The 23,592-nt window shown below is 43.8% G+C and overlaps 1 protein-coding gene across 7 annotated transcripts in view; it reads left to right on the top strand.

Moving 5' to 3' along the window:
- Positions 1-22,418, top strand: part of COA1 (cytochrome c oxidase assembly factor 1) — a 51,242-nt gene extending 28,824 nt beyond the window's left edge. For 6 of the 7 annotated variants that reach the window (XM_086743047.1, XM_086743054.1, XM_086743048.1 and 3 more), the window contains 4 exons: positions 13,563-14,558; positions 17,398-17,549; positions 19,445-19,521; positions 22,087-22,418. In XM_086743047.1, coding sequence (XP_086599173.1) covers positions 14,336-14,558; positions 17,398-17,549; positions 19,445-19,521; positions 22,087-22,183 — 549 coding nt within the window. In that variant the 5' untranslated portion in view covers positions 13,563-14,335 and the 3' untranslated portion in view covers positions 22,184-22,418. Of the gene's footprint in view, positions 1-6,270; positions 6,413-13,562; positions 14,559-17,397; positions 17,550-19,444; positions 19,522-22,086 lie in introns of all 7 variants that reach the window. The other variant, XM_086743050.1, reaches the window with a different exon arrangement.
- Positions 22,419-23,592: the final 1,174 nt, after the last annotated feature.

Below are 23,592 nucleotides of genomic sequence, written 5' to 3'. Positions count from 1 at the left end.
TTTCAGGAAGGCATCCAGGCCTTGTAGGGCCAGTTTTTTCTTCCAGTAAGACCTTTGCTTCATAAAACGGCCCAGACAAAACATCACCAAGCGAATATCCCATGCTTATAGAAACCTCCAAGCCCGTGTATAGCACCATTTGCTTGCCTAGCTGCTTGTCTTGGGTGGAGGAGAAAGGAGTGTTAGAAAGGAATAGCCAACACAAATGGAGAGGAACACGTAAGACACCTGAGGATGTGTCCAATGGATCCAAATATTGAGGGCAGAAAAGGAGCAAGTTTTGCTCCTCTTCCATGCCAACCTTGGGCAGAGGGGCATATCTGGTAAATTTTAGCTCTGTATATCTGTCTGTCAGCCAATTCTACTATCTTATTGTTTGTACATACACACAGTAGACTAGCCAATTCTATCTTCTCTGCTACCCAGTTATACCTAATTTAAAGTGATTTGATTTACACTGAAGAAGTGTCGCATGAGGGATGCTTTGGAGACTACAGGTCCTTTATAAGCAGTATTATAAAGGTTAAAAAAATAATACCACAAACCATTTCACAAAGCATTTACAGAGAGAATGGTAAGAGCAGTGGCTACTGCATTTTATTCCAAATTTTAATTTAACAAAGATTAAATACATGTCTGAACACTGTCACTTTGTGGTACGTTGCTAATCTGGCTTTGCCCTTGCTTATTGCAGTATAAATCAAGAATTACTCTACTGAAGTCAGCAAAGTCATTACTCTGGATTAAATTCAAAAGAGACTGAACCTTGCTTTTTACCTCCACAGCAAATCCCATACAATTGGGTATGAATACAGCAATACGTTTAAGCGCAGTGCAAGAACAGCCAATTGGTAAATCTGTGCCCCAAATTCAATACAGAGTTCTTGAGCTAAATTTCCATCTGAGTACTCTTGAACACTACAGCACTGAATCTCCTTTTTCTGAAGTGTAATCTAGCTTCTTTTCCCCAGAAACAATTGTATTTTCCTTTTTGCAAACAGAGGCCACGTGAAACACATGGTTGTCTTCTGAGTAAAAACCTCAAAGACCATAGCTTATATGTATTGAAAAAACAAAAACCCACAAACTTCTGTTTTGAAGCTAAATGCAGTTTTTGAGTCTATCAGCATTTTTTTATTCCATACCAGTTTTCTGCTTAGTGGAAAATATACACCCTTAGGAGGGTAACAACTATGATAAGTAGTTAAAAAAAATATTCAGGGAAGTAATTTTTTCCATTATGAAAGTGACTTGTCATATATTAGTGAAATGAATTAGTCACATAGCACACCTTTCACAACCTCAAAAGAATTAGATTATGGCCCATGCATTCCCATGTGTAACAGGAGCAGCTCTCCTCTTTGTATGTACACCACTATCATTCCACAGTTTTTGATTATGTTTTATTCATATGTAATCGTAAATCACTCACAAATCAGTCCAAAGCCTAAAACTAACCAAACCAGTTTGTATTTCTGGCATGAGCTATTCTATTTGCACGTCTGTCCAGATTAAAACTTTTTTTGTTGTGATATGGAAAGATTCCAGGTACGTGGTGTTCAACAGGAAGAGGTGACAGCAAGACATTATGACGTTCTTTCCAGCAGTGCCCAATGACAGGACCAGAGGCAATGGGCCCAAACTGAAGCACAGGAGGTGCAGTCTGAACATCAGAAAACACTTCTTCACTGTGCAGGTGACTAAGTGCTGACACAGGTTGCGCAGGGAGGTTGTGGAGTTTCCATCCTTGGAGATACTCAAAAGCCATGTGGACACTGTCTTGGTCAACTAGCTGTACGTGACCACATTCATGCAGGAGGATTGGACACAGTGACCTCCAGAGGTCCCTTCTAACCTCACCCTTTCTTCAATATTGTGATGCTATTTAGATCTCTTGTCAGTGAGAAAGTGAGGCACTTAATTTTCTTGGTGGCTCCATTAAATCAGGAAGAGCACGTTAGAAATGCAGAGTGCTCCAGCAGCCAGGAAGGGACCCCAACAAGCATGTAGAGTTTGCAGTGGAAAGGAATGAAATGCTTGTGGGGTCAGGACGGGCAACCTTACATCTGGTAAATTAGTAGAAACAAAGCAGGAGTGCAAGAGTTACGGATTACTTCCGCTTCAGTCACTCCGAGTAACATTCCTGTCCTTTTTCTTTCAGGAAGTGAGAGCTGTGGCATAGCTAATAAATACACTTCAAATATCACCTGATGACAACAGCTTTGTGCCAGTGGCATTGGGAGCGCAGGGGCGATGCGGAGAACTACTGTGAAAGGGCTTGTCATGTGCAAAAGCAAAGCAGAGAAATCGGGATGCCTGAATTTTATGACATTTGATTTCAGTGCAGACTACTGAGGCTTTGGTGGTTTCTAGGGTTATAATCATGTTTTTCAGACTGATTTAGCATGTCATTCTCCTGCACAGGATGAAGATCAAGGGGTGCTTCACTCCAGAAGTTTACAGTACCAGTTGCTGGTGCTGCAAGCTGCAGCACTTAGCTCTGGCTGTAGACAAGAATCCCAGACTTTGGGGCTACACTATGGTTGCACTGGGGAAAATATAGCAAAAAAAGGTCGCACACCTCCTCTGTGTGCTGTGACTAGCTTGTCTTCTTGAATGCCAGCTCTCCTATGTGCTAAGAAATAGCTGAGCTGGACTTAATGCAGTGGTGGGCAGCAGAAAAAGAAGGAAAGTTCAATGCTAGGCTCAACACTGCCTTTTCTGAGAATGGCACCTTCCTGGAAGAGCTTCATGTTAGCATGGCAAGAGAAGCTGGCAAATTCTTTTTCTTCTTTAAGTGCATTTAGCAAAAGGGCAGGATAGAGGAGGCTAAAACTCTCACAAACATGAACTCTGTAATGCTAAGCTGAGTTGAAGTTAAGGTGCAGCGCTTTCAAACATTAGGGCAACTCTAACAACCAAGATACAAAAGTGCAATTGTAGCTTTATTATAGAAGTAGCAAGTTTCTGTCTGTCATACTGAAAATACAACATCTTGCCAAGTTACAAGGAAGGCATTTTTTTTATATTCTGCAGTAGACAGCGCTGTTATCAAATAATAATGCCTTCATCTTTTGGTGGTGCTGTTGGAAGTGGAGCAGGAGCTCTTTTCACATCTTGTTCTGTTCTGCCTCCTCTTCTAAAAAGTACAAAAGCTCTGTGCTAAAGTGTCCAGGTTTCTCCAGCTGAGACCTCAGAGAGGCACTGCTAGGGTTAACATATTGTTTTGCCCAGGCATATACAAGTGTATTGCAGAAGGCACTATGCAAATAGTGTTCACAGAGTTTATAATTTCCTGTTGGAACAGCAAAGAAAAGAAGGTCATTGATTTAAACCAGAGAATACAAATGATTTCCTGCCCACAAAGCTGCCAAATGCTTGGAGTTATTGATTTTTTTTTCCTCCCTGCTGCTAACCAAACACTTCTGGTTCTGTCATGGGCATCATCAGCTTATTGACTAAGTAAACATAACCCATTAAGCTGAACATTTAAAAAAAAATAATAGAAAATTACAGTGGCTGTAGTTTAAAAAATGCATTACAAAAAAAAAAATAAAAAGGAGAGGAAAAACAGTTCCTGAAGTTAATTAACTTCTATGTAGATTCAAGTTTCTGGAATTTGGTTTGCATCCAAAGGGGAGAGAAAAGAATAAATTGAAGGAAGACTGGGGGGAAAAAAAAAAGAAAAAAGCAGCCCTTTCCTAAAGAAGCCAAAAAGGGGAGGGTGCAGGCAAGTGGGTACTTCAGATTTTAAGACCCCAAGGAAAAGAAAAAAAATATTGCAAAATTGAGATTGAAAGGGTAAAGAGGTATGGCAGCAGCATGGTAAAGGCATGCTTTTATTTATTTATTTACTTATTAGCAGCAGGAGGTCTGTGCTGTTGTCTGAATATTTTTCTTGAAGCCAGAGCTGAGCACAGCTGATGCTTGGCCTTGGAACATGTCAGTTGGAAGATAGCGTGTACAGTATTAATAAATGTAGAACAATACTTGCTGTCAAGTTGGTTACGAGGCAGTAGCTCACTGAAGGGGGTCTGACAATGTCAAAAAGCATTAGACCAGAGCCAGCAAATGCTCTATACGCTACAGCTGAACCCAAAAAATGAATTGATGCCCTGGATCTGACTTTAAGGCATCTGCCTGCTCTGGAGAGCGTGTGTTTGTCTGAAGAAGGAGGAAAACAAGTTGCTTTTTTCTCCTCCTCTAACCATCTGCCTACATGCAAAAGGCAAGGAGCAAGATGTGAGAGAACAAATTGTAGCGTGTTGTAAATGAACAGGGATGCCTTGCAGACAAAATAATCTTCAAAAGTAAGAGCACATGCTCAGGAGAGGTGTTTAGAGGCAACTCTGGACAGCAGGGAGACAGCAAGCAGGCTGCGACACCGCAGAGAAGGGCTGGCTTTCCCCTAGGGCTGGCTGTTGCAGGTGCAGCTGCTGGCTTCCCTGGCCAAGAGCCTTGCAGTCCTCTGGTGTGAGAGCTAACAGCAAGAAAAGAGCCAGTGGGAAGAGACACCAGGAAGGAAGTAAACAAGTAGATTACAAAGTGATGAAAAATAAGAGTATCAGCCTTCTACAGTGACTTAGAGGAAGGTGTGACCATTTCCTCCACCCCCTCATGCCTTTTGACTGAATACTATTAAGGCAGTCACAGATTATTAATGACCTGTTAACAGCTTCTTTAATTTACTAATAAGTGCCAACTGCGGCTGCTGTAATTATTCTCTTGGTCCTACAACGTGCCCTGTACCAAGCTGCAGAATACTTTTTTTTTTTTCTGGAACACATTGTCACATCTCATAACATACGTGTACTGCACACACGCAGTTTCATATCTAAGTAAAATTACGTCTTAGACTGCCAGAGCATTTTGCAGCCATTAAAGGTTGTTATCTTCCAGCAAAGTAGCAACCAGGAAGTGTTTAGTCACTTATTTTTTTTTTCACATGTGTGAATTGAGACACCCCAGGTTTATGGTTTTAGCTGCAGTGATACAGTGAGTCAGTCCCTGAGCTGCTTGTGAAACCTGGGAGCACGGTCTTCTGCTTTGCATGCGCTGTTGTCACATGAACTGCAAAAGCCACAGATAAATTGGAAGTAACACTGAGTAGGGGCTTTTTCTATCTAAGCAGGTGTCCCTGGGAGTAACACTGTATAAAAGTGATAGTATCTCTTTATCAGTCTTGCTAATACTCACAGAGAGCTGAGTAGCATGCGATGAGAAAAGAAAACAAAAACTGAACGGAAAAATATGTGTTTTGTGGTCAAAGGCAAAGTCTTTCTGCTGCAGCCTTCAATTTAAGAAGTCTGTGGGCATGGATCCCTGCCAGCATCATTAGCAGCAGCGATTCCCCACTAACTGGTCCTGTTTCCTTTTCTAATGGATCACAGCACACCTATGTGTCTCGTGTATGCCACGTTTGTAAAATTTATTGGATTTAGCTCTTGGTAATCTAGCGTTTGATCAACAAACTGCACAAACAAGTATTTGAAGGTTACAGTAGCAATAAGTTCATGAGGAAATAATGTATGTTCTTAGCAGCCCTGTTTGAAAGGTACCAATGAGGATGTGTCTTGAAAATGCCATAAAGCAACCTAATTTTCAAAGATCCCGGCACTTTTAGGAAACAGTGATCCTGTACAACTCTCGCCTGTTGAGCACACACAAAGTACCTGATGTTTTGGAAAGTCTTACGCATCAACAGTACATAAAAGTGTGGTTTGTGCTGTTGTCCGGCTCTTGAACTGTCACCCCTCCTTGTTAGGTAAAGCTCTACACTGTAACTCCTTAGGAAAAGCTTGTCCCCATGTCCCTACAGGTAAGTTTGCTGTGAGAAACAGCCCTGGAGTTGTGCTGAACCTGTCTAGGCTAGTATGTTTTAGCCTAAGAGAGGGGATGGTGCATGGGCAGGGACACAGCCCACGTCTCTGGAGACCAAGCGCCTGGCGTGGTACTGGCTCCCTGTGAAATCATTCCATGTTTTTCTAACAGAGCTCTGCAAAATGAAAAATCTCTGCCTTCCCTAACGGGAGCTATAGAGGGACCTAAGATTGAGTGAATAAAATAGAGACATCGTTTAAAGCATTAAACAAAGAGAGATTTTTTTTTTTCCCCCTCAAATCTTTTCCCGCACATGTTCTGAGGAGGAAAATATGGATTGTAGTCAGCTGTTCTCTGAAATTCCTCTGGCGCTGACTCATTTTTGGAAGAGAAGCTGATTCATGTCCAACTGTCTTGTGAGCATCCAGCATATCTTTTCCTTTTTCCAAGGGTGGATGGATAAATCAGTGGCTACTCCTCCAATCAAGTTAAAGATCTGACTCCAGATGCTGCACGTGCAAATGGTGTGGCAGGTTCCACCACTTCCTTCCTCCTTTTACCCATCTCCATCCTGCACAGCTTTGTACACAAGGTAACAAACTGGATCTGTCTGAACAAAAACTTTCAAGTATTATGGGAGTTTCTTTTCTTTCTTTTTTTTTAATGGTTCCCATAATAACTTTTTTTTCTCTTTTAGTCTTTCTGAGAATAGAATGTTTCTAGGTCAGAATCCCTGTTGGTCTTGTGCTGGTTTTGGTGTTCAATGCTTATTAAAAAGTCACGAGTCTTTCAGGTTATTTTTTCCCCAGATCTTAATTTGTTTTAACAGATTTAGCTGATACTGAACTAGTTCTGCTCATGTGGACAAGGACTAACTTCTGGAAACGATCCAGGTGCCCAAGATGTTAGAAAGTAATCAGTTTTCCTCAAAGCCCTAGGCTTTAATTGTTGATCTGATATATTTGAAAGGGACTTGACTTTCAGAAGGGTAGGGTCAGCATTTTCTGAAGGAGGGGCCCTTCTGGGGAGGGTTTAAAGATGGGCATTTGAAGTAAACTTAGCACATCTGAGAATCTTAGGGGATTTAGGGTAGTATTTTATGTATTTTTGGTTTTCAGGAGGAAGTATGAATAAGAGCAAGGTGTTTGCGAAGTGTCAAAAATATGTACTGCTATAATACTATATAATAAAAGGCATTATATCAATGAGGTGTTTGGCCTTAGGGCTGCAAACCCTCCTGTCTCCACTGATATTTTTAAAGACTTTGGAAATTGGGCTCCATGGTGATCACAGCAGAGTAGATCACATTTTTTACCCCCTCATTTCTGGAAGCAGACACATTACAAGGGAGCGAGCATCATATGATTTACACTATGTTTCTGTCTGAAACATTTTTTCCCTGTGACTGCCTCCCCTGGCATTCAATTCCTTTGGGTCACTGTCTGCTGTGTGCCTATTTAATGCATGCATGTGGATCATATTATTGAAGTTAGTAACACTACAGACGGGCATAAGCCTTATCAAGACTGGAGTTAAAAACTGTAAACTTCCTGACAGGTACTAACTTTTAATGTAGCCATGTAAAGTTCCTAGCCCAGTGATGTCTTCAGTACTTCTGTGAACTTTTGTGACCATTTTCTTTTCTATTTACAAGGTAAAATGTGGCCTGTTAGCCAAGATGGTTATTACAGATTCCTTGTGTTTCTTGATGTTTTTTCCCCATCTCAGGATTTAGTAAAGCTAGATAGGTCATTGGTTTTGGCCTTGAGAACTTGTCAGTGTCTTCAGCATAATTAGTGTATTGGACAGATAAATTCCCACAGATGGGCAAGGGGGGTAAGTAGTTACCACTGCGTAGAAAGCATTGCAAGCTCTTTGATCTTTCCATGAGAAATGTTTTGTTACTCTTCACTGATCACGTGCCTGGCAGGTTCAGTGAAGCTATTCTAGGAAAGTATATACAGAAAATATACATCACACTATGAAAACCTCACTGGCTTGACAGTCCACTTCTGGTAAACAGAGAGTGCTAGTCTTTCTCATCCTGACAGCACGAGGCAGCCAGAGGACTATATTTGCTATATGATTCTTTTGTTTTAACGTGCCCATTTGGAAACTGGACTGTGACGCATACTGTGGGGAGGCACGGGTACAGTGTAGAGCAATTCTTTTGAACCTTGGATTGCAGCGCTTGTGACCTCACTTCTAGCAGCAGGGAAGCCAAGAAGCTGTCCTAATAGTTTTCCCAGGTAAACCACTCACTGTTAAAACCATAAACACCACTGGTCTTTTCTTCTTGCACCTTGGATGCAACTTTTTCATTTGCCCTACTTAAGAATTCTTGCTCTCAAATCCTTTGCACTTCACCTCTAAAACACAGAAGGTGAACATTCACACCTTGCCCCCCCCATGGTGTCCAATTACAGAAACATACAATTAGGGATGTTAATGACAGATTATTAGGCATTAACCTATAACAATGCCGTGCTCCAATAACAGCAAAAATGGGTCACGCTGTGGGTGTAATTATCCTGCTTCTCCAATAACACGCCCTAGTCATGTCTCCTTTCTGCGATATCCCTTATATTTCAGTACAAAGCATGGGCAGCTCGAGTTGTCTTGGAGGATGATCTGGAGCAGGTTGTTGAACTGACTGGCACATGAGCCTGGCCTTCAAAAACACTGAACAAACTAGGTTGTAGCATCTTTGCAACTTGGAAGAAAAGCAAAAAAGAATTTAGGTACTTGCTTTTGTTACCAGCAATTAGGAAGACAGACTCCATTTCACAGCAGGTTAAAAGGAGGGATGGCACAAGAAGGCTCCTGAGACAACATGAACGGTGGCCCCACTATTTCTGTCTGCCCAGCACTGGAGTGGTTCAAGAGTCTGCAAGGGGAAGAGGGCACATAGAGGGGTGAAGGTGGGCAGGCACGAGGAAAAGAAACACAGTACAGGCAAACCCACTAGATGAGGCTGTTTAGCTGAAGAGCACATGGGGAAGTAGTCTGTGGCAGTGGAAAAGATGTATGAGGATACATAAATATACAGGAGAGAGAGAGAGAGAGAGAGAGAGAGAGAGAGAGAGAGAGAGAGAGAGAGAGAGAGAGAGATGCAAATGAGAGCACCCAAGAGAGGAGAGAAAGGAAATGAAACCAAAATATCTGTAGGTACCATGTCAAGCTTTGTACTAACTGAGTAAGCCACCTGCATTGTAGTATGTGCCCTAGGAGATGTGATAACTACAAGAACAAGGTGGCTGTTTAGAGTCCTTAATCACTCTATTGACTACATTCACTTTCTTTGTTAATTAGGTAGCAGCAAAGGCAGAAAATAAACTTAACGCTGTTTCTTGGCTTGCCCGTAATCTTCCTCTACATAGAGCTGTCCCTTCAAAGCATTTTAACTAGAGTAAGTTTCACCATTCTAGGATCTGATCTACAAGGAGACCTTGGAAAGGACCATTTCAAAGCTGGCCAAAAAGGTGTTTTACCTCCCTAAATGCCAAAATATGCCTTTTCAGTATGTCTGGAGAAGAACCACTGAGAAAATAAGTATTACTCCTACTTTTAGTTTGACTGTGAATTAAGCAAACTTCTTTCCTACAGGTTCTTGAGGTTTTGGTGAAGGCAGATCATACATGCAAAGTCTGTACTATTTCTGAACATGCTGGCAGAGGGCACACGATTTGTGTTGTTACTTCTCAGAAAAGAGGTAAACAATATGTTGAGACTATTTCTATTAAAAAGGGGAAAATAATACACTGAAATGATGATCCTGTCAAAACACTTCTGCTATACTCTCTTCTCTTTGGTGACAGTACTGATGATGAAGGTGTTTTGTAGACAGTGAGTGTCAAGAAGCTGTCTCTAAAATGTTGTCCTGGCATGTTATTAGTATAGAAATTGGCTCACACCCAGATGCCTTATGGATCTTACAAGATCAATGGATGGGCAAGAGAGCAAGAATGTAAAACACAAGCGTGTGCTTGTGCCTGTGTGTGGTTTGCCTGACACTTCATCTGTAACTTCCATGACTACCTGGGTGGCTTGCAGAAAAGCTGGACCTGGGGCTGACTCAAATCCCACCAGCCCAAGAGAGAGTTTCATTGCAGAAGGGTTAGGCAACAGTTCCAGCCTTGAAGTTAGTCCCTCAAACCTGTGTCAAGGCCTATTGATAAGTTTAAATTTAATTTAATAGTAGTCTTCTACCACAAATACTTAGTGTGTCATGCCAACACCTCAGGACTGCAGTGGTTCAAAGTGGTTTAAAGGCTCCCAGCTGCTTGTATTGGTGGCCTGGCCACCAAGTATATTGTCTTGGCCAGGTGGGTAGGCAGTGGCCAAAATTGAGATAGCCAGCAGCGATCACACCAAGTTTGCATGGATCAAGTTGCTTCTCTCTGATATCAGAGCAGTATTATTGTTTACTGTTTGGTCTGCGATAGCACCCAGAAGCTGGAGGTGCTGGTAGAGCGTAGTAGTGCCAGGAGGAGGAGGAAGAACAGGAGAAGGAGGAGGAAATGCCTTCCCCAAGGAATCTGCAGCCCTAGTTCCCTCACTGGAGTCTGAGGCAAATAAAATGAATGTTTGTGGCTTAGCAAAAATGTCCTTGCTTCACCGCTACCTGCCCTTGGTGGAAGTGCCTGAGACCAACCTCTGCCACACAGATTTCAGAGACCAAAACGAAAAATCTGAATTTGCTGAAATAAGGGAGACTCTCTTAAGACCAGCCTATTTTTAGAAGATACTCTGTGGAGAAAACAAAGTCTGATTAAAAACAGACTTTATTGTTGCAGTAACCCACCATTTCACATGTGACCCTGGAAGTCTTCCACCTCTCTGGGTTTGTTAAATCTCCTTGTTAACTGTCTGAGTCCTGCTTAATTTCAAAGTCAAGCCTGAACACTACCTTCTTCACCATATCTTGCTATTTCCAAGGTGCAAAATGAACTCACCCTTATTAGGAAGCTCTGCTTTTTAATAATTAGAGAACACTACTTATAATGATTTGATGTCTCTTCTTTTGGTAACTGTAGGCTTGGTGTTTTTCAGTGTGCTGATCTCCACTTAATCTTTTTGCTGCAAATAGCATGGAGGAAAAGATGTTTTTGCAAAACAGTGTGGCTTGGAAATTGTGCTTTTTTTTTTTTTTTTTTTTTTTTTTTTTTTTTACCGGCTGTGAAGAAATCTGTTTTTCCACCAGTTGCCTTGCATACTTTTTAGTGGTATAACAGGTTCTGAGAGGAGATCGCTGCTGCAGATACCAACGTGATCTTCCTTCCTTAGGAGGCACTTGTACGTTGTATCTATAAGATTCTCCTAAATGCATTGTCTTTGCATTGTCTTACAGTTATTCCCTTCGTGGTAAATGAAGTCGAGGGAGTTTGGTCCTTCCCTTTAATAGTGTCTATGCTTTGCAAGCTGTAAGTAATTTTCAGAAAGACTTAGGACAGGAGGCATGCCTCTGGGCATGTCTCTGCTTCCCTTCTCTAGCAAGCCACCTCCATGGCACTTCAGCAGAGAGGGAACAGCAAACACGGTTGGCCAGAGGGCAGAAATCCTAGCAGTGATTCTTCACAGACAACAGCTCCGTGCTACATTTCAGTCTTCCCCAAGCTGACACTATTAGCATCTCCACTGTCATCATTCAGAAGTCATCAGCAATTGCATGCTGAAAGATGCTCAGGGATTTGGATGCAATATCCAGACATCCGTGCCACAAGGGACCATGATGGCAGGGAAGCAGAGCAGCAACCCCATTGTGAGGGATGCACATGGCTCCAAGGACACCTCTGTCCTTGCTTTTGGAAGCTAACAGGGAATTGTGGGATTAAAGAGAAGCTTTGCAAGGTCTTGAGAGGCTTGTTAAAATGCATAGCTCTGAATCTCTTCCTGTAATGTTCGGTCATAGGACTGGCTTCAGAAAACAGCTGAGAAATAAGTGGGAGGAGAGCGTCAAGGGCTAGCCTGGTTTTGGGGTGGTCCAGCCTGTGTGCTTTCCACTGGAACCAACAGCAAGCAGTGAAGGTATTCTCCGTGTTATGGCAATGAGGACTTTCACAGAGTTGGTGTGGGCTGCACAACTTGGGTGTACCTTAGCCCCTCACGTCCCTGCCTCACCAGGACTATCACACAGCAATGGGCGATGGTAACTGGCAGGGGCAGCACATCAGGAGCAGCCAGGAGTGCTGCATGGGGTGGCAGTGCTTTCTGGGATCACCATTTCTCAGGTGCCAAGCTCCCTTGCCAGATGGCATCCTCTTGACATGGCACCATTAGGGCCCTTGCAGCCACTGCAGACAGAGGTGGTGATGAGAGCATGTGTGAGCATGTAACCAATGGGCATGAAGCTCCTCTTAGTTTCCATTCCCCTTGTTTGGGTGTGAGCAGACCGTGAGACCTAAGAAACCTCAAACCCACTGACAGCGAGTTGCAGAGCCTCTAATTTCCGCCCTTTGCTAGGCAAGTCCCCTGAGCCTTGGTCAAAACCTCCTTGCTGGTGCAAGAGCTGTGTCTTCCCACTTTTACTCAGCAAACTGCTGGCAGCAACCCCCACCCCCAGACATTTGCATTCAGTTACCCTAAGTTTCATCACAGAAAGCAAATTTTGCCTGGCCACACCTTTGAAAGGGGCAAAAAACAAATGCCATGGGTCACAGCCTGTTTTATCTGATCTGCTCTCCAGATTTACCACCCCTTTTTTTTTTTTTTTTTCCCCCTCCCTGTTATGTGGTTTTGGTGTCAGATCCTCTTCCTGGCCGGGTGGATGTTATGGGAAACTTGGTTATTAACCAGATTTTGCAGTTTGGGGTGGGAGGTAAATAATATTATAAATTGCGATTTAAGAAATGTTGTAAACACAAGTGGGTGAGCAGAAAGCTCTCACTGTCTTTGTGAAACAACTCTCATAGTTTCTCTGTAAAAACACACTCATACTTCCTCTGCTGCAACTTCTCACGCTGCTCAAGTTCCCCAGGGAAAGTGAAGAAGAAAATTGTCAGAGAAACAGATCAGGAGGATGACTGATTATACCAGTGACACAATTTGGGGATTTGAGGGCATTAAAATAGACATAATACCTCCATGCTTCTCTGAGTGGCTACCATTACTAGCCATCCATAAATATGAAGTAAACAAACCAGTAAATGTAAATACTAAGAGCTCTTAAAATCAAGGAAACTAGTTAACTAGGAAAGACTTCAACTAAGAGATAGCATGCGTTACGATTGAACACTAGAGCCGACAGGGCAGATGAAAGTTGTACCTGGGCTGCATTCACGGTTTTCCTCGGGCTAGAGGACACAAGAGGTGGCATACGGGCATGTCAGCAGAGCGGTGCAGAGAGGGAGGCTGCCCGTGTCACCTTGACCCGGCCACGACAAGGAGGAGTCCTGACATTTGCCTCTCCACCCTCTCTAAACTGTGGTTGTCGGCTGAGCCATACCTGACTAACACATACCTGAGGGATGCTAGAGGTGGTTTTCACAACAGGACTCAAACGGCCTTGCCCAGGTCACATTTCTGTAACTGGTTTGGGCCTTGGTTTATTAACCAGCTCTGGCTGAGCGTAACACTTCAGTCACACCATTGTGGCACAAGGATCAAGGTGTGAAGCCATATGGGATTTCTAATCCCATACAGCTTTCCCAGCTATTCAGATATCTATGTGCCTACATCAAAAAAGGCAGCCTTTTGCTAAATTTTCCTTCTTTTTTTTTTTTTTATTTTCCATTGCTGTTAAGACCATTGCTCCCTACCATCCCAGCTGTGAGAGAAGGAAGAGCAGAAGCCGATACTCAGATGCTTGGTCAAGTCCCATCCTGCCACAGCCTGAAGCAACATGCTACTCTCCCATTGACGACTCAGCTTGACTCCTACTAACCCGCTCTGAGCAGGAGCATGAGCTCAGGCTCTTCAGGCCACACAGTCCCACTCTTACCCAAACTGTGGAAGTGTTTAGTAGATTGACTTTCTCAGAGGTGTCTCTTCTTCTGTTGGGTCATTCATTCAAATGCCGAAATTGTGACTCATTAAAAGGGCAAGCTTGGGCTGGGGGGTGCAGGAAGGAAGAAAAATAGCTTGCAAGAGCCTTCCTGTTTATCCACGGCTTGGAAAAAAAACAACACAACAGAATACACACACCCTGGCTCCATTATCTTTGCTGGCACAGCACTGGCTTGGCTCTGTCCCTTGCCACTCCAGGCCAAATCCAGCCCTGCTGCAAGCACATTTACTTTAGAGGAGTTTACTCGAGAGAGAAATCTGGCCCCTGGAGCCTGAATGCTGGCAGTGTGCGAGCGAGTGCGCAGGCACTGGGAGTCCCCACGACAATGTGCCATGGCACTGGCCCCCAGCCACACCGGGGAGGTCATTTTCTTCTCAGCAATTAGCAAAGTGGTGGCTTCGCTACAAGAAGTTGAACAAACACATTCAGCCCGGCTGGGTCCCTGGTTTGCTCTGTTCTCACCACCCTTCCTTCTGGGCACGCGGTGGGGCCCCAGCAAGTGAGAGCCCGATGTCTGTGCACTGTGTTTTCATTCAGGGCTGGTTGGAAAGGGCTTTTAGGAAAGAGGAGGAGGGGAGAAATAACCCTTTAGCTTTCTTCTTTTACAACAAATGTCTTCTCTTTTCAGGGAGAAAAAAAATGCCAGCTTCTCTAAGAAAACTGCAGCAAATGGCTGTTTTTATGGGACTGTTCAGCGGTGGGGGATGCATCGTGATGTATAATCTTATGCAAAGTAAGTCTTGGTGCTGTTAGCAACCTTATTTCTCCTCCGACCCTTTCATTTGCTTTTGTGTAATGGGGGAAACAGCAGCATGCAAGATGTGAAAAGCAGATGAAGTGAAGTGTGGCTGAGCCTCTGGGTTCTGCCTCCATGGGCTCTGCTTTGTTCAGCCCCTGGGCTGCTGCTCTCCCAAGCGCTGCTGCACACATTTCCAGAGGTGGGTACTGCGTAGGAAGCAGGCTGCTGTGGTCAGGAGAGTCTGGTTTCTGGGGAGTTTCCTGAGAATGAGGGTGAAGTGAAAGCTTAGGGAGTAAGCTTTCTTAGGCAGGTTTCATTTCTTGCTGAGATTTGACAACTGGGCAGGAAAGGAGGACCATCTGTGAGAAGGTATTAGTGTCTAGCGGTTTTTAGCTGTAAATCTCTCTGTGGTGCTGGCCCTTAAACAGCATGCCTGTGAAGTGCTAAGACATCATTAGTTTCTCCTGAATGAAGGGCAGATAAGAGTGCTCAGCATTGAGAAGACCAGGACAAGGAGAGAAAAGCTAAACAGATGTCATTGCTGTTTGTAGATAGCTCTAGTTGCTATATGTTTTTAGCCAAGGATCCAAATTATTAGCCCAAATACTAGGTGTCTATTTTTTCTAAAATGGTTTCTAGATATTTAGCATCAGACCAGAAATAGGCTTTGCCTCTCTCTCAGAGGGTGCTGTAGGTCTCTTGGCCCCATGCCTCTCCCATGCTGGTACTATCAAATGGTATTGCTTTTCATCTACCTCTATATCAGAGAATGCTGCCAGAGAAGTGTAGCCAAGCCTGTTCCTCCAGCCCCCAAGATAAGCTTTGAAACCTCTCCTTCATTTTACACATATTAGTAACAAATCAGACAAGGCTAGAAAGCAGGCTTTAATTTCAGGCAGCTCATGCCCTCAAGCTCTGGAGTACATGACAGATATATGATCATCTTATGCTTTAAAATATTGAATCTGGCTTTAACAAGGACATTAGCATTTTTTAATTTTCAGCATTGTTATCTAGAACTCTCTGGGGGGAAAAAAAAGTCACCCCCTGTGCTATATAGAAAGTCAAAGGGCTCATTTCCCACATCACTTAGCTGTGCAATCAAGTGGTGCAACGCGATGGCTACTTCTTGCTCTGTTGCAATATGGGTGGCTACTGAGTGGCTTGTCACCAAGGTATCAGACAGCTAACTGGGCTGTTGAAAGGACACTTTCTGCTGTGGAGTGTGTCCTTCTGTAGCCTCCAACAGACAGGGGAACCACACTGGGACCCTTCCTCCCTTGGCCCATGCCCAGGGTTATCCCAGTTCCTTCTGCTATCCCAGTGGACAGAACTAGCCTATACTGGTGCCTGTGAGAAGCAAGTGGTGGAAGCAGCGGGAGAGGGGTCCTTCCCTCCCCTTTCTTCAGGCTGAAGGGGAGTTTGCATGCACATGGTTTCTGTGAAAGCTTGTGCAAGCACTCCAGTCATCCTATTTCTAGTCATTCTCTTCACCTCCACACCCTCCTCATGGGAGCAGCCACCCCAGCCAACCCTAGCATCCTTTCAGCTCTCCTACTCAAAAGGCGTGGACAAATGGATTAGTCGGTCATTTTGTGTCTGATACACAAGATGCTAACAAGGAGCAGTTAAGAAGGAGCAGCAGGAACTCAAACCTGTTTCCCCTCCAATCTGCAGATGAGCACAACATGCTTTTAACGTGGTCTGAGCGGCTGCTTGCACTAAAGGGCTGGCATGCTGCAACTGCTTTTTGGTAGAGCTCTTTAGGATGGCCCAGGGGCCAGGGAGGATCAGCACAGGCTGCAACCTAGCAAAGCTGTTTCTATGCCAACTAGACACTGCCTGTTCACAGGGGATGCCTCTAATTAGGGAGAGGGGGCAGCATCCTTCTGCCTTATGCTCAAAGAGTGATATCCACAGGCAAGAGACGAGGAAACAAACCTTACACCTTGCTTTAAACTCTTTGGAAGATGAGAGCAAAGTTGTCAGAGTAGGATTTTCACATCATAGCTTAACTCTGTCCTTGTTCCTGTGAAGGGAGTGAAGTTAGGCTAGTGTGAAGCACATCTAGAAATCTCAGCAGGCAAGCCCTAAAACTGTTTATAAGCAAGTCTCTGCCTCCATAGGAGGGTTGGCAAATTTCCAGCCTCACACCTCTGCATTGTGCGATGGTCACTAATGGGCAGCGTTTCCCAGCTATTCATAGTAACCAGACATTGATAAATAGCAATTTACTACAACTGTCCTCCATATGCCAACACTGCAGCATCCAGTCTACTGTGCTATTGTTGCTGCTTGACCATTAACTCTAATGGCGCTGCTTTGTGCCTCCCTTTTAATACATCCTCAGTAGAGTTGCTGCTTCATGGCTGCCACCTGAAAGCTGTATCAAGACCACAGCAGCTGTTCCAGTCTCACACCAATGTCTGCGAAATATTCTCCATTCTTAAAGTATTTTCTGTACCTCCTTTAAAAAAAAGAAAAAAAATTACATTTAGAATATTTTCAGACATTAATCCTTATGCTTTTTTTTTGGTTGTTCCTTTTAGATGACATACAAACGTATGAAAAGCAGGGAAACACAGCCATAAGCAAAACTGTGCATCAGTATGGACAGGCTGTATTCAGAGCCCTCTTCATTTAAGTGAGCTGAATAGCATTAGAGCTCAGCACTGCCTCTCTGATGTATGACCTGGGAGCCAGATTTCTCCTAATTAATAGTTTCAGAATGTTTTTCAGGAAGAGTGTGGTAGTCTGGAAGAAATGTCTTTTTTTTTTTTTGCTTATGTTTTGATTTTGACTGTCTTCTCACTGCCCTGTTTCTCTCACCTAGAGGGTTTTGCCAGGACACAGTATTATCAGCAGGCTTTGGAGCAATTGAACAGCAATACGGATGCCCTGGAAGCCCTGGGTGCCCCTCCTCTTAAGGTTCACAACATCCGACTGACGGATGGGAGTAATCGTGTGGACACGGAAAGAGCCCAGGTAACACTGGGGAGGTGGTGTCACAGAGTGGCTTCCCAAGGTGCTGGGTGACAAAAGATCTGCTAGAGGATTTTCAGCAGGTCACAAGTGACTTAGGGTTACTGGAAGGCAATAGAGTGGGATGCCAGTTGATTTGGAAGAGGAATGGATTTCCAGAGCATAAATCTATGCTCTAATGTGAGGGACTAGAAACAGCCGAAGTGGCATCTTCATGTTGTTCTAGATGGGCACATCACAGAATGCCAAGGGACCTCCCAAGTCAGTTGATATTCTAAGCCACAAGATCATTTTCAGAAACGTATCAAGATCCATCTTTAAAATATCAACCTCATCCCTATTCTCCTCAGATACATCCCACATGTAGATTTTAAAGCTTTATTCAGAACAGAGATTTATAGCTGCTCACCAGCTATGCTGTGGTACAGCACAAGTGGTGCTGTTTTTAAGAGCACCTGTAAGTCTGGGAGGACAGCTGCCCAGTGTGGGGCTGAGCACTAGGGTTACATAGTGACAGGAGAATGCTGTGCTGGGTGCTGAAGTAGTCTTGCACGAGGCTGCCTTGCATCAGCCCAGTGTTGGGGTGAGGCAAACCTTGCAAACACAGGTCCACTTCCACTCTGGGTTGCTGCCTGAAGAGGACTTTCCATCAGTGTTTTTAGCCCTTAATCCAGGCTGTTCTTCCCTGGTTTTGCTGGTAACCCGCAATGTCCTAGTGACCTCTCCAAGCAACTCACCGAGGGATTTAATCATATTTGAATAATTTTGTTCATCCTGGTGACTAGTTACGAGTCCTAGAATACCAAGCAAGGGCAATGAGGAATGGGGAGATGATGCAGTGAAGGAGAGGGGCTGTAAGGGCAAGAAAAATCAGCCTTTAACCAACTGTCATAAAATTCCACTTTCTATCTTGCTCCAGCCAAGCTTCACCCACATGATACCCTGGGCCAGAACATTCCCAATTTCCCAGGTTTTAGAGATTCTACAAGGCAACATATCTAAGGCCAAAAATGTGAGGGAAAAGTACAATCTCTTATACTGATTGAAAAGAAAAGAACCTGTCCCACTTACATTTTCCTGCACCACCTTTTAAGAATGCTGGTTGCCCTGGTGACTCAGGGTGAAGTCAAACCTTGCCTTCTGCAAACTTCATCCAGGACACAAATCACCAACTTTCTTCTCTACTATTTCATGCTCATGAGCATTCATGTTCTCATGAAATAAACTAGTTAATCATCATCAGTGATTATATCATAGATCAACTTACTCTACAACATCCCTACCTCCTGCCTACTGGGCCAGCTGGAGAATCCTGGGCATTTTCCCTTTGCAATTGCAGTACCACCAGCAAACACTATTCTTGAAACATTTCTTTTATTCAGACATTTGACCCAGTGCAATTAGCTGTGGTTAGTGCTGCAACCCCTACCTTTGTTAAATCACTGAGTGGTAGAATTTGTGACACTCAATCATAGAACATCTTGCCTCGATACACTTTAATGGACTGATCTGTAGAGGATCTCAACCTACAGGCTTGTTATGGGTATGGAAAGCCCTAGCACAGTGCAGGTCACCTCTGGATCACCATGCATTCGATTAAGGAAAGGTGTTTGCTCATAAATAGTTCAGATAGCACGTGGTTTTCCCCGGGAGTTGCAGCTGTAACACAGTATATTCTTTCAGCAGAGAGAGATTAATGTGTGGCAGAACAGGCATACGTGTATAGCCACGCAAACATTAGCCATTTGAAAATCTTCGTGAAAATCTGAAACACGTTAAAACCACAAAATCAGCATTTAAGTTAAAAGGGAGATGTTGCGTCTTTGACTGTAGAAGGAGTAAATGTCCATTTCAGTAACATGCTTCACTGAATCTTTAATGTAATTTTATGTCTGCAGATAAAGTTGCCGGTATCTGGAACAAAATCAGCGGGGTACCTCTATATTAACTCAGAGATGGACCACTCCCGTCAATGGTGTGTACTGGAAGAAGTGTATAGACACAGGCAGAGAAGTGGTAGGAGAAAAGAGTGGAGCAGGATATTTGCTTTAGTCATCCGTGTTGCTGAGATGATGCACACAAAGGAAGAGGAAGTTCATGTTTGAAGGTCTTGTGAAATGTTATTAACATCATTACAACAAAAATGTAAATTAGTTGAGAAATATATTGAATTCATCCCTATGAATACAAACAGAACAACATGAACCATTCATCTGTGTGAAATTTGTTCTACAGACGACATGTGTTCACAAACTGTGAGCCAAGGTAACGTATTGTCCTGTTGTACCCCTCCTCCCAAGAAGGTGCAAGGCCATTGAACAGCAGTCCTAACTGTAGTCTGGTATTATTTATTTCAGTAGGTGAGTTCTTACACATTACATCAGAGCCTATCAAGATGAGCTAAAAATCATGCAGGATTTTTTTTCAAGCTATGCAAGAAACACAGTCTTTATAATTAAAGTGCTAGAACAGATATATTGCAGTAGAAGGATGCTTTGACTCCACATCGCATAGTAGCGACTTTACATGTTTGTAATACTGAAGCCTGAAAGCTTCCCTTGTCAAGGGTAAATTGATTCATAGAACTGAGCAAAGAATTACTAGATGAGTTAAAATTCCATCTTCCATTGCAAAAGAGGAAGTTTCACTAGATGCAAGCCTCCTCACATGTACTTGTTCTTAGAATTTGTTAGGCACTTCTGTTAGCTCTATTTAGAAACCCAAAGCTACAACACTTCTGCTCAGCTGCCACCAGCCATATGGTAATGTTTTCTTTTTCATAATTAGATGAGCACAACTTACTGTATTTCTCTTCTGAGTAGCTATGGGAAATAAGGCATAAAATGATGAGAGGAAGGCACTAGGCTGGGACTTGAGAGGCTCAGGGCCAGACCTGATCTCCTCCCTAGTGACCAGAGATACCCAGCCATCTTTCTTGCACACCTATTCTTCCCTGGGCAGCTGGCTCTGATCTCCTCACTCCTCCTCATCCCCTTCTCACAGATTAAGGAAAATAACAGTTCCCTCCTGTTTCACCGAGTTACGTGAGGATAACTGAAGATTGCAAGTTGTTAAACTATGGCAGTAATTAAAGTGCATACATCTCGGAGTTTTGTTTTAACGTGAGCTCTCCATGCATTTCCCTCTGCAAGCTTAAGAGAAAAAAAATACATCTTCTGTAAAAGGTTTTGTGGCAGACAGATCTGTCAGATTCAACCATCTTGGCTTACATGTCGAGTCCTGCGCACAGCTCCACTTGGGGCTAGGCAAGACTTAGTGTCTTTGCACCCAGCTGAGGAACTAAGAGTAAAACAACTTCTTCTCATCTGCACCACAAAGAGGAGCTCCTGAAATCCCCGAGAGAAATAACAAAAATATAAGGGTGCCATCCTGGTGGGGCTCTGCAAAGCATGCACATGGGTGCTTGCAGTGGAGACCTGGGAGGCAACCAGATTGATCCAGACAGTAAAACAGCACTGAGAGGTGAGCTCTCTCTGCAAAGGTAGTTGAGGCTCCCAAGCCACTGAAATGCTTCAGACTCCAAGTGAGCAGTCGGTCCATCAGATGTTACTTATTTATGTAGTTATTAAAAAAGGAGAGCAACTGAGAAGGGAAATTGGGAGCATGTGAGCTGGTTTGGACCTGGGAGGGAGTGTTCGCTCAGGCGCAGGTAGCGAGGGATGGGGAAAGCATCTGGAGGTCAGGAGCGGAAGGAATGGCTGAGACCCCAGGCCAAGCTGAAAGGAGCAACCAGTGGCTCCTTCAAGCCCTGTTTTAAGTGAGGGAATTGCTTGTCTGGGCTCGGATGGAGGCAGGGGGCTAGTGAGGGAAGAGCCCTGCCACAGACCCATCGCACAGAGGTGCCACAGCCTAATTACCTAGTTGTTTGTGCTCAGCACCAACTCCAGAAAAAGCAGAGCTGGGCGAGCACCAGCAGCTTTTGAAAAGAAAAAAAAAAATTTGTATCTTAGTACCCTGAAATAATAGTCCTTCTAAGCTGTAAAAGCAGCATGAGCAGTCTCACAGATGTGGTTTGCAGCAGAGGTTAAAGGAAAGAAAAGGCTCTCCCTTAGCCTCCAACAAATGCAGTTTCCCCTCTTCTTTGAGTAACCACCTTCATACCCCATCAGGGCTTCAGCAGTCACATTGAGTGGTTGCACAATGTTCAGACTCCTCCAAGCCAGCATAATTCCTTAGCAACACAGTCTGGCTCCAAGGCTGGAGAGGAGTGGAGCAAGGAATGCACTCGCAGGATGGAGAGGAAGAAAGGCACGGGGTTGGGGTGGGGGGAGGAATGTCCTGTCTAAAAATAGGTGGCAGGATTTTATTTGAGTTGCAACAAATAAGAACGCACATCCCAGACCTTTAAATCTGGGCTGCGCTCTGCTGTTAGGGAAAAATCTCTCAAACTTGAGAGATTTTTAACAGCGATGAATGCATGGAATGATTTGTTTCTCGGTGCCAGCTGTTTCTATACCAACTTTACTACGATATTAAAAGTGATTGAAACAAATTAAAAATCTCTTTCGGTTTGTCTCAGCTGGCGCCTTCAGGATGTCACCTTGAAACTACGGGATGGTCAGAATATTCCAGTTTACCACTCCCCAGTGGAAAGCATCGGTGTGCAAGAAGGCTAAAAATCAAAGGCAGCTGCTTCTCCACCTCCCATTGAGCCGAAGGAGCCATTAATCGATTGCATCCTACTGTGTCTGTGAATGTGCACAGTTGTCACAAGTGACAATTCCACTTAAGTGGGTGCTCTCAGGACAATTTTCTAAGATCGATCTCATCATTGTCATAATTGTAATTTCTTTCTTTTGCTGGTTTGTTCATGTGTTCAGCAAAATCCCAGAATAAATATTTTGCAAAAGACTTGCTGTTCCGGAGAAGTCATGTGTTATACCATGTGTGTGCTGGTATTGTGAATTTGAAACAAACAAACAAACTGCCAGGAAACAGAACTTTTCTACAATTGCAGACCAAAGTCAGGACAGCTGGGCTGCTCTGTCATGGCTAGAAGACTCAGCTTCTCAAAGCAATTCCCTTGCTGCTTTTGGTTTCCCCCTGTTCCTCAACAATGTGTTACCTGAAGCAGGAGGGACGAAGCAGCAAAGGTGAAGCTCAGTAGCAGCCCCCTCCACTGCTAAAGCAGAAGTCCCATATCAGGTAGATTTGCACCCTCACAGTTACCATTAAAAAGCTCATGAGATAGCTGAGGCCACTCGTTGTAATGCATGAATTCCAGGAATAGGCTTGCTGCTCATACTGAAGGTCATAAGCAGAAGAAGCCACTGTTTCACACCAGCGCTGCCTGACACAAGTTTGGGAGAGAACCTTCACTCTCACACTTCTTAGGAAGGAAAACACTCAGGAGGTGCAGAACAGGTAAAACACTGCCGTGGTTCAGAGAGGGTTTGATTGGGCCTTGATTTCTTTAGTGCAGCAACTCAACCAGAGGTAGAGAATTACCCATCACCAGGGGCAAGTTGAGGAATAAGCAAAAAAACTCAGTGTCCCCCCCGCCCCCCATCACAAATGGGTGGTTTAAACCACTTAAAGAACCACTGTCAAAGGTATTAGCAAGTGTTTTTAACATGATGTTGTAAAAGTACGACTTAAATTCTGTTGTCAAGGTCCACTCTACTAATTATTGCATGGGAGAAACATACAAAGGAAAATTGAGTTAGAGTGATTCACACAGATACCAGAGACACAAAAGGGCAAAGACAACCTTCCTGTTGAGTCGTGAGGTTCAGAACAGACTCCCTTGCTTTCTGAACTCTTGATGGAGCCTAAGTGCAGCTGGGTCCAATCACTCTTTCCCCTCATCCCTAAAAAAACAAACAAACAAAAAAAAACCCACCCCACCCTACACATTCTAACAAATTGCAAAGCCTAAGGCACATTCTGAGATGGTGGAAAGACACGAGTAACTGTCCTGCTTCATGCCTTGAAGTAATATGCAAGTCACTAAGAACATCCAGACGAAAGAGCATGTTGGATTTATTGTAAGGTTAATCAAGCTATACCACTCAGTTTCCCCCCC

The sequence above is a fragment of the Chlamydotis macqueenii genome, chromosome 2 (genome assembly GCF_036417535.1).
Source record: "Chlamydotis macqueenii isolate bChlMac1 chromosome 2, bChlMac1.mat, whole genome shotgun sequence".
Classification (NCBI taxonomy): Eukaryota; Metazoa; Chordata; class Aves; order Otidiformes; family Otididae; genus Chlamydotis; species Chlamydotis macqueenii.
Note: the sequence above shows the minus strand (reverse complement) of the source record. Positions and strands in the feature narration are given on the sequence as shown.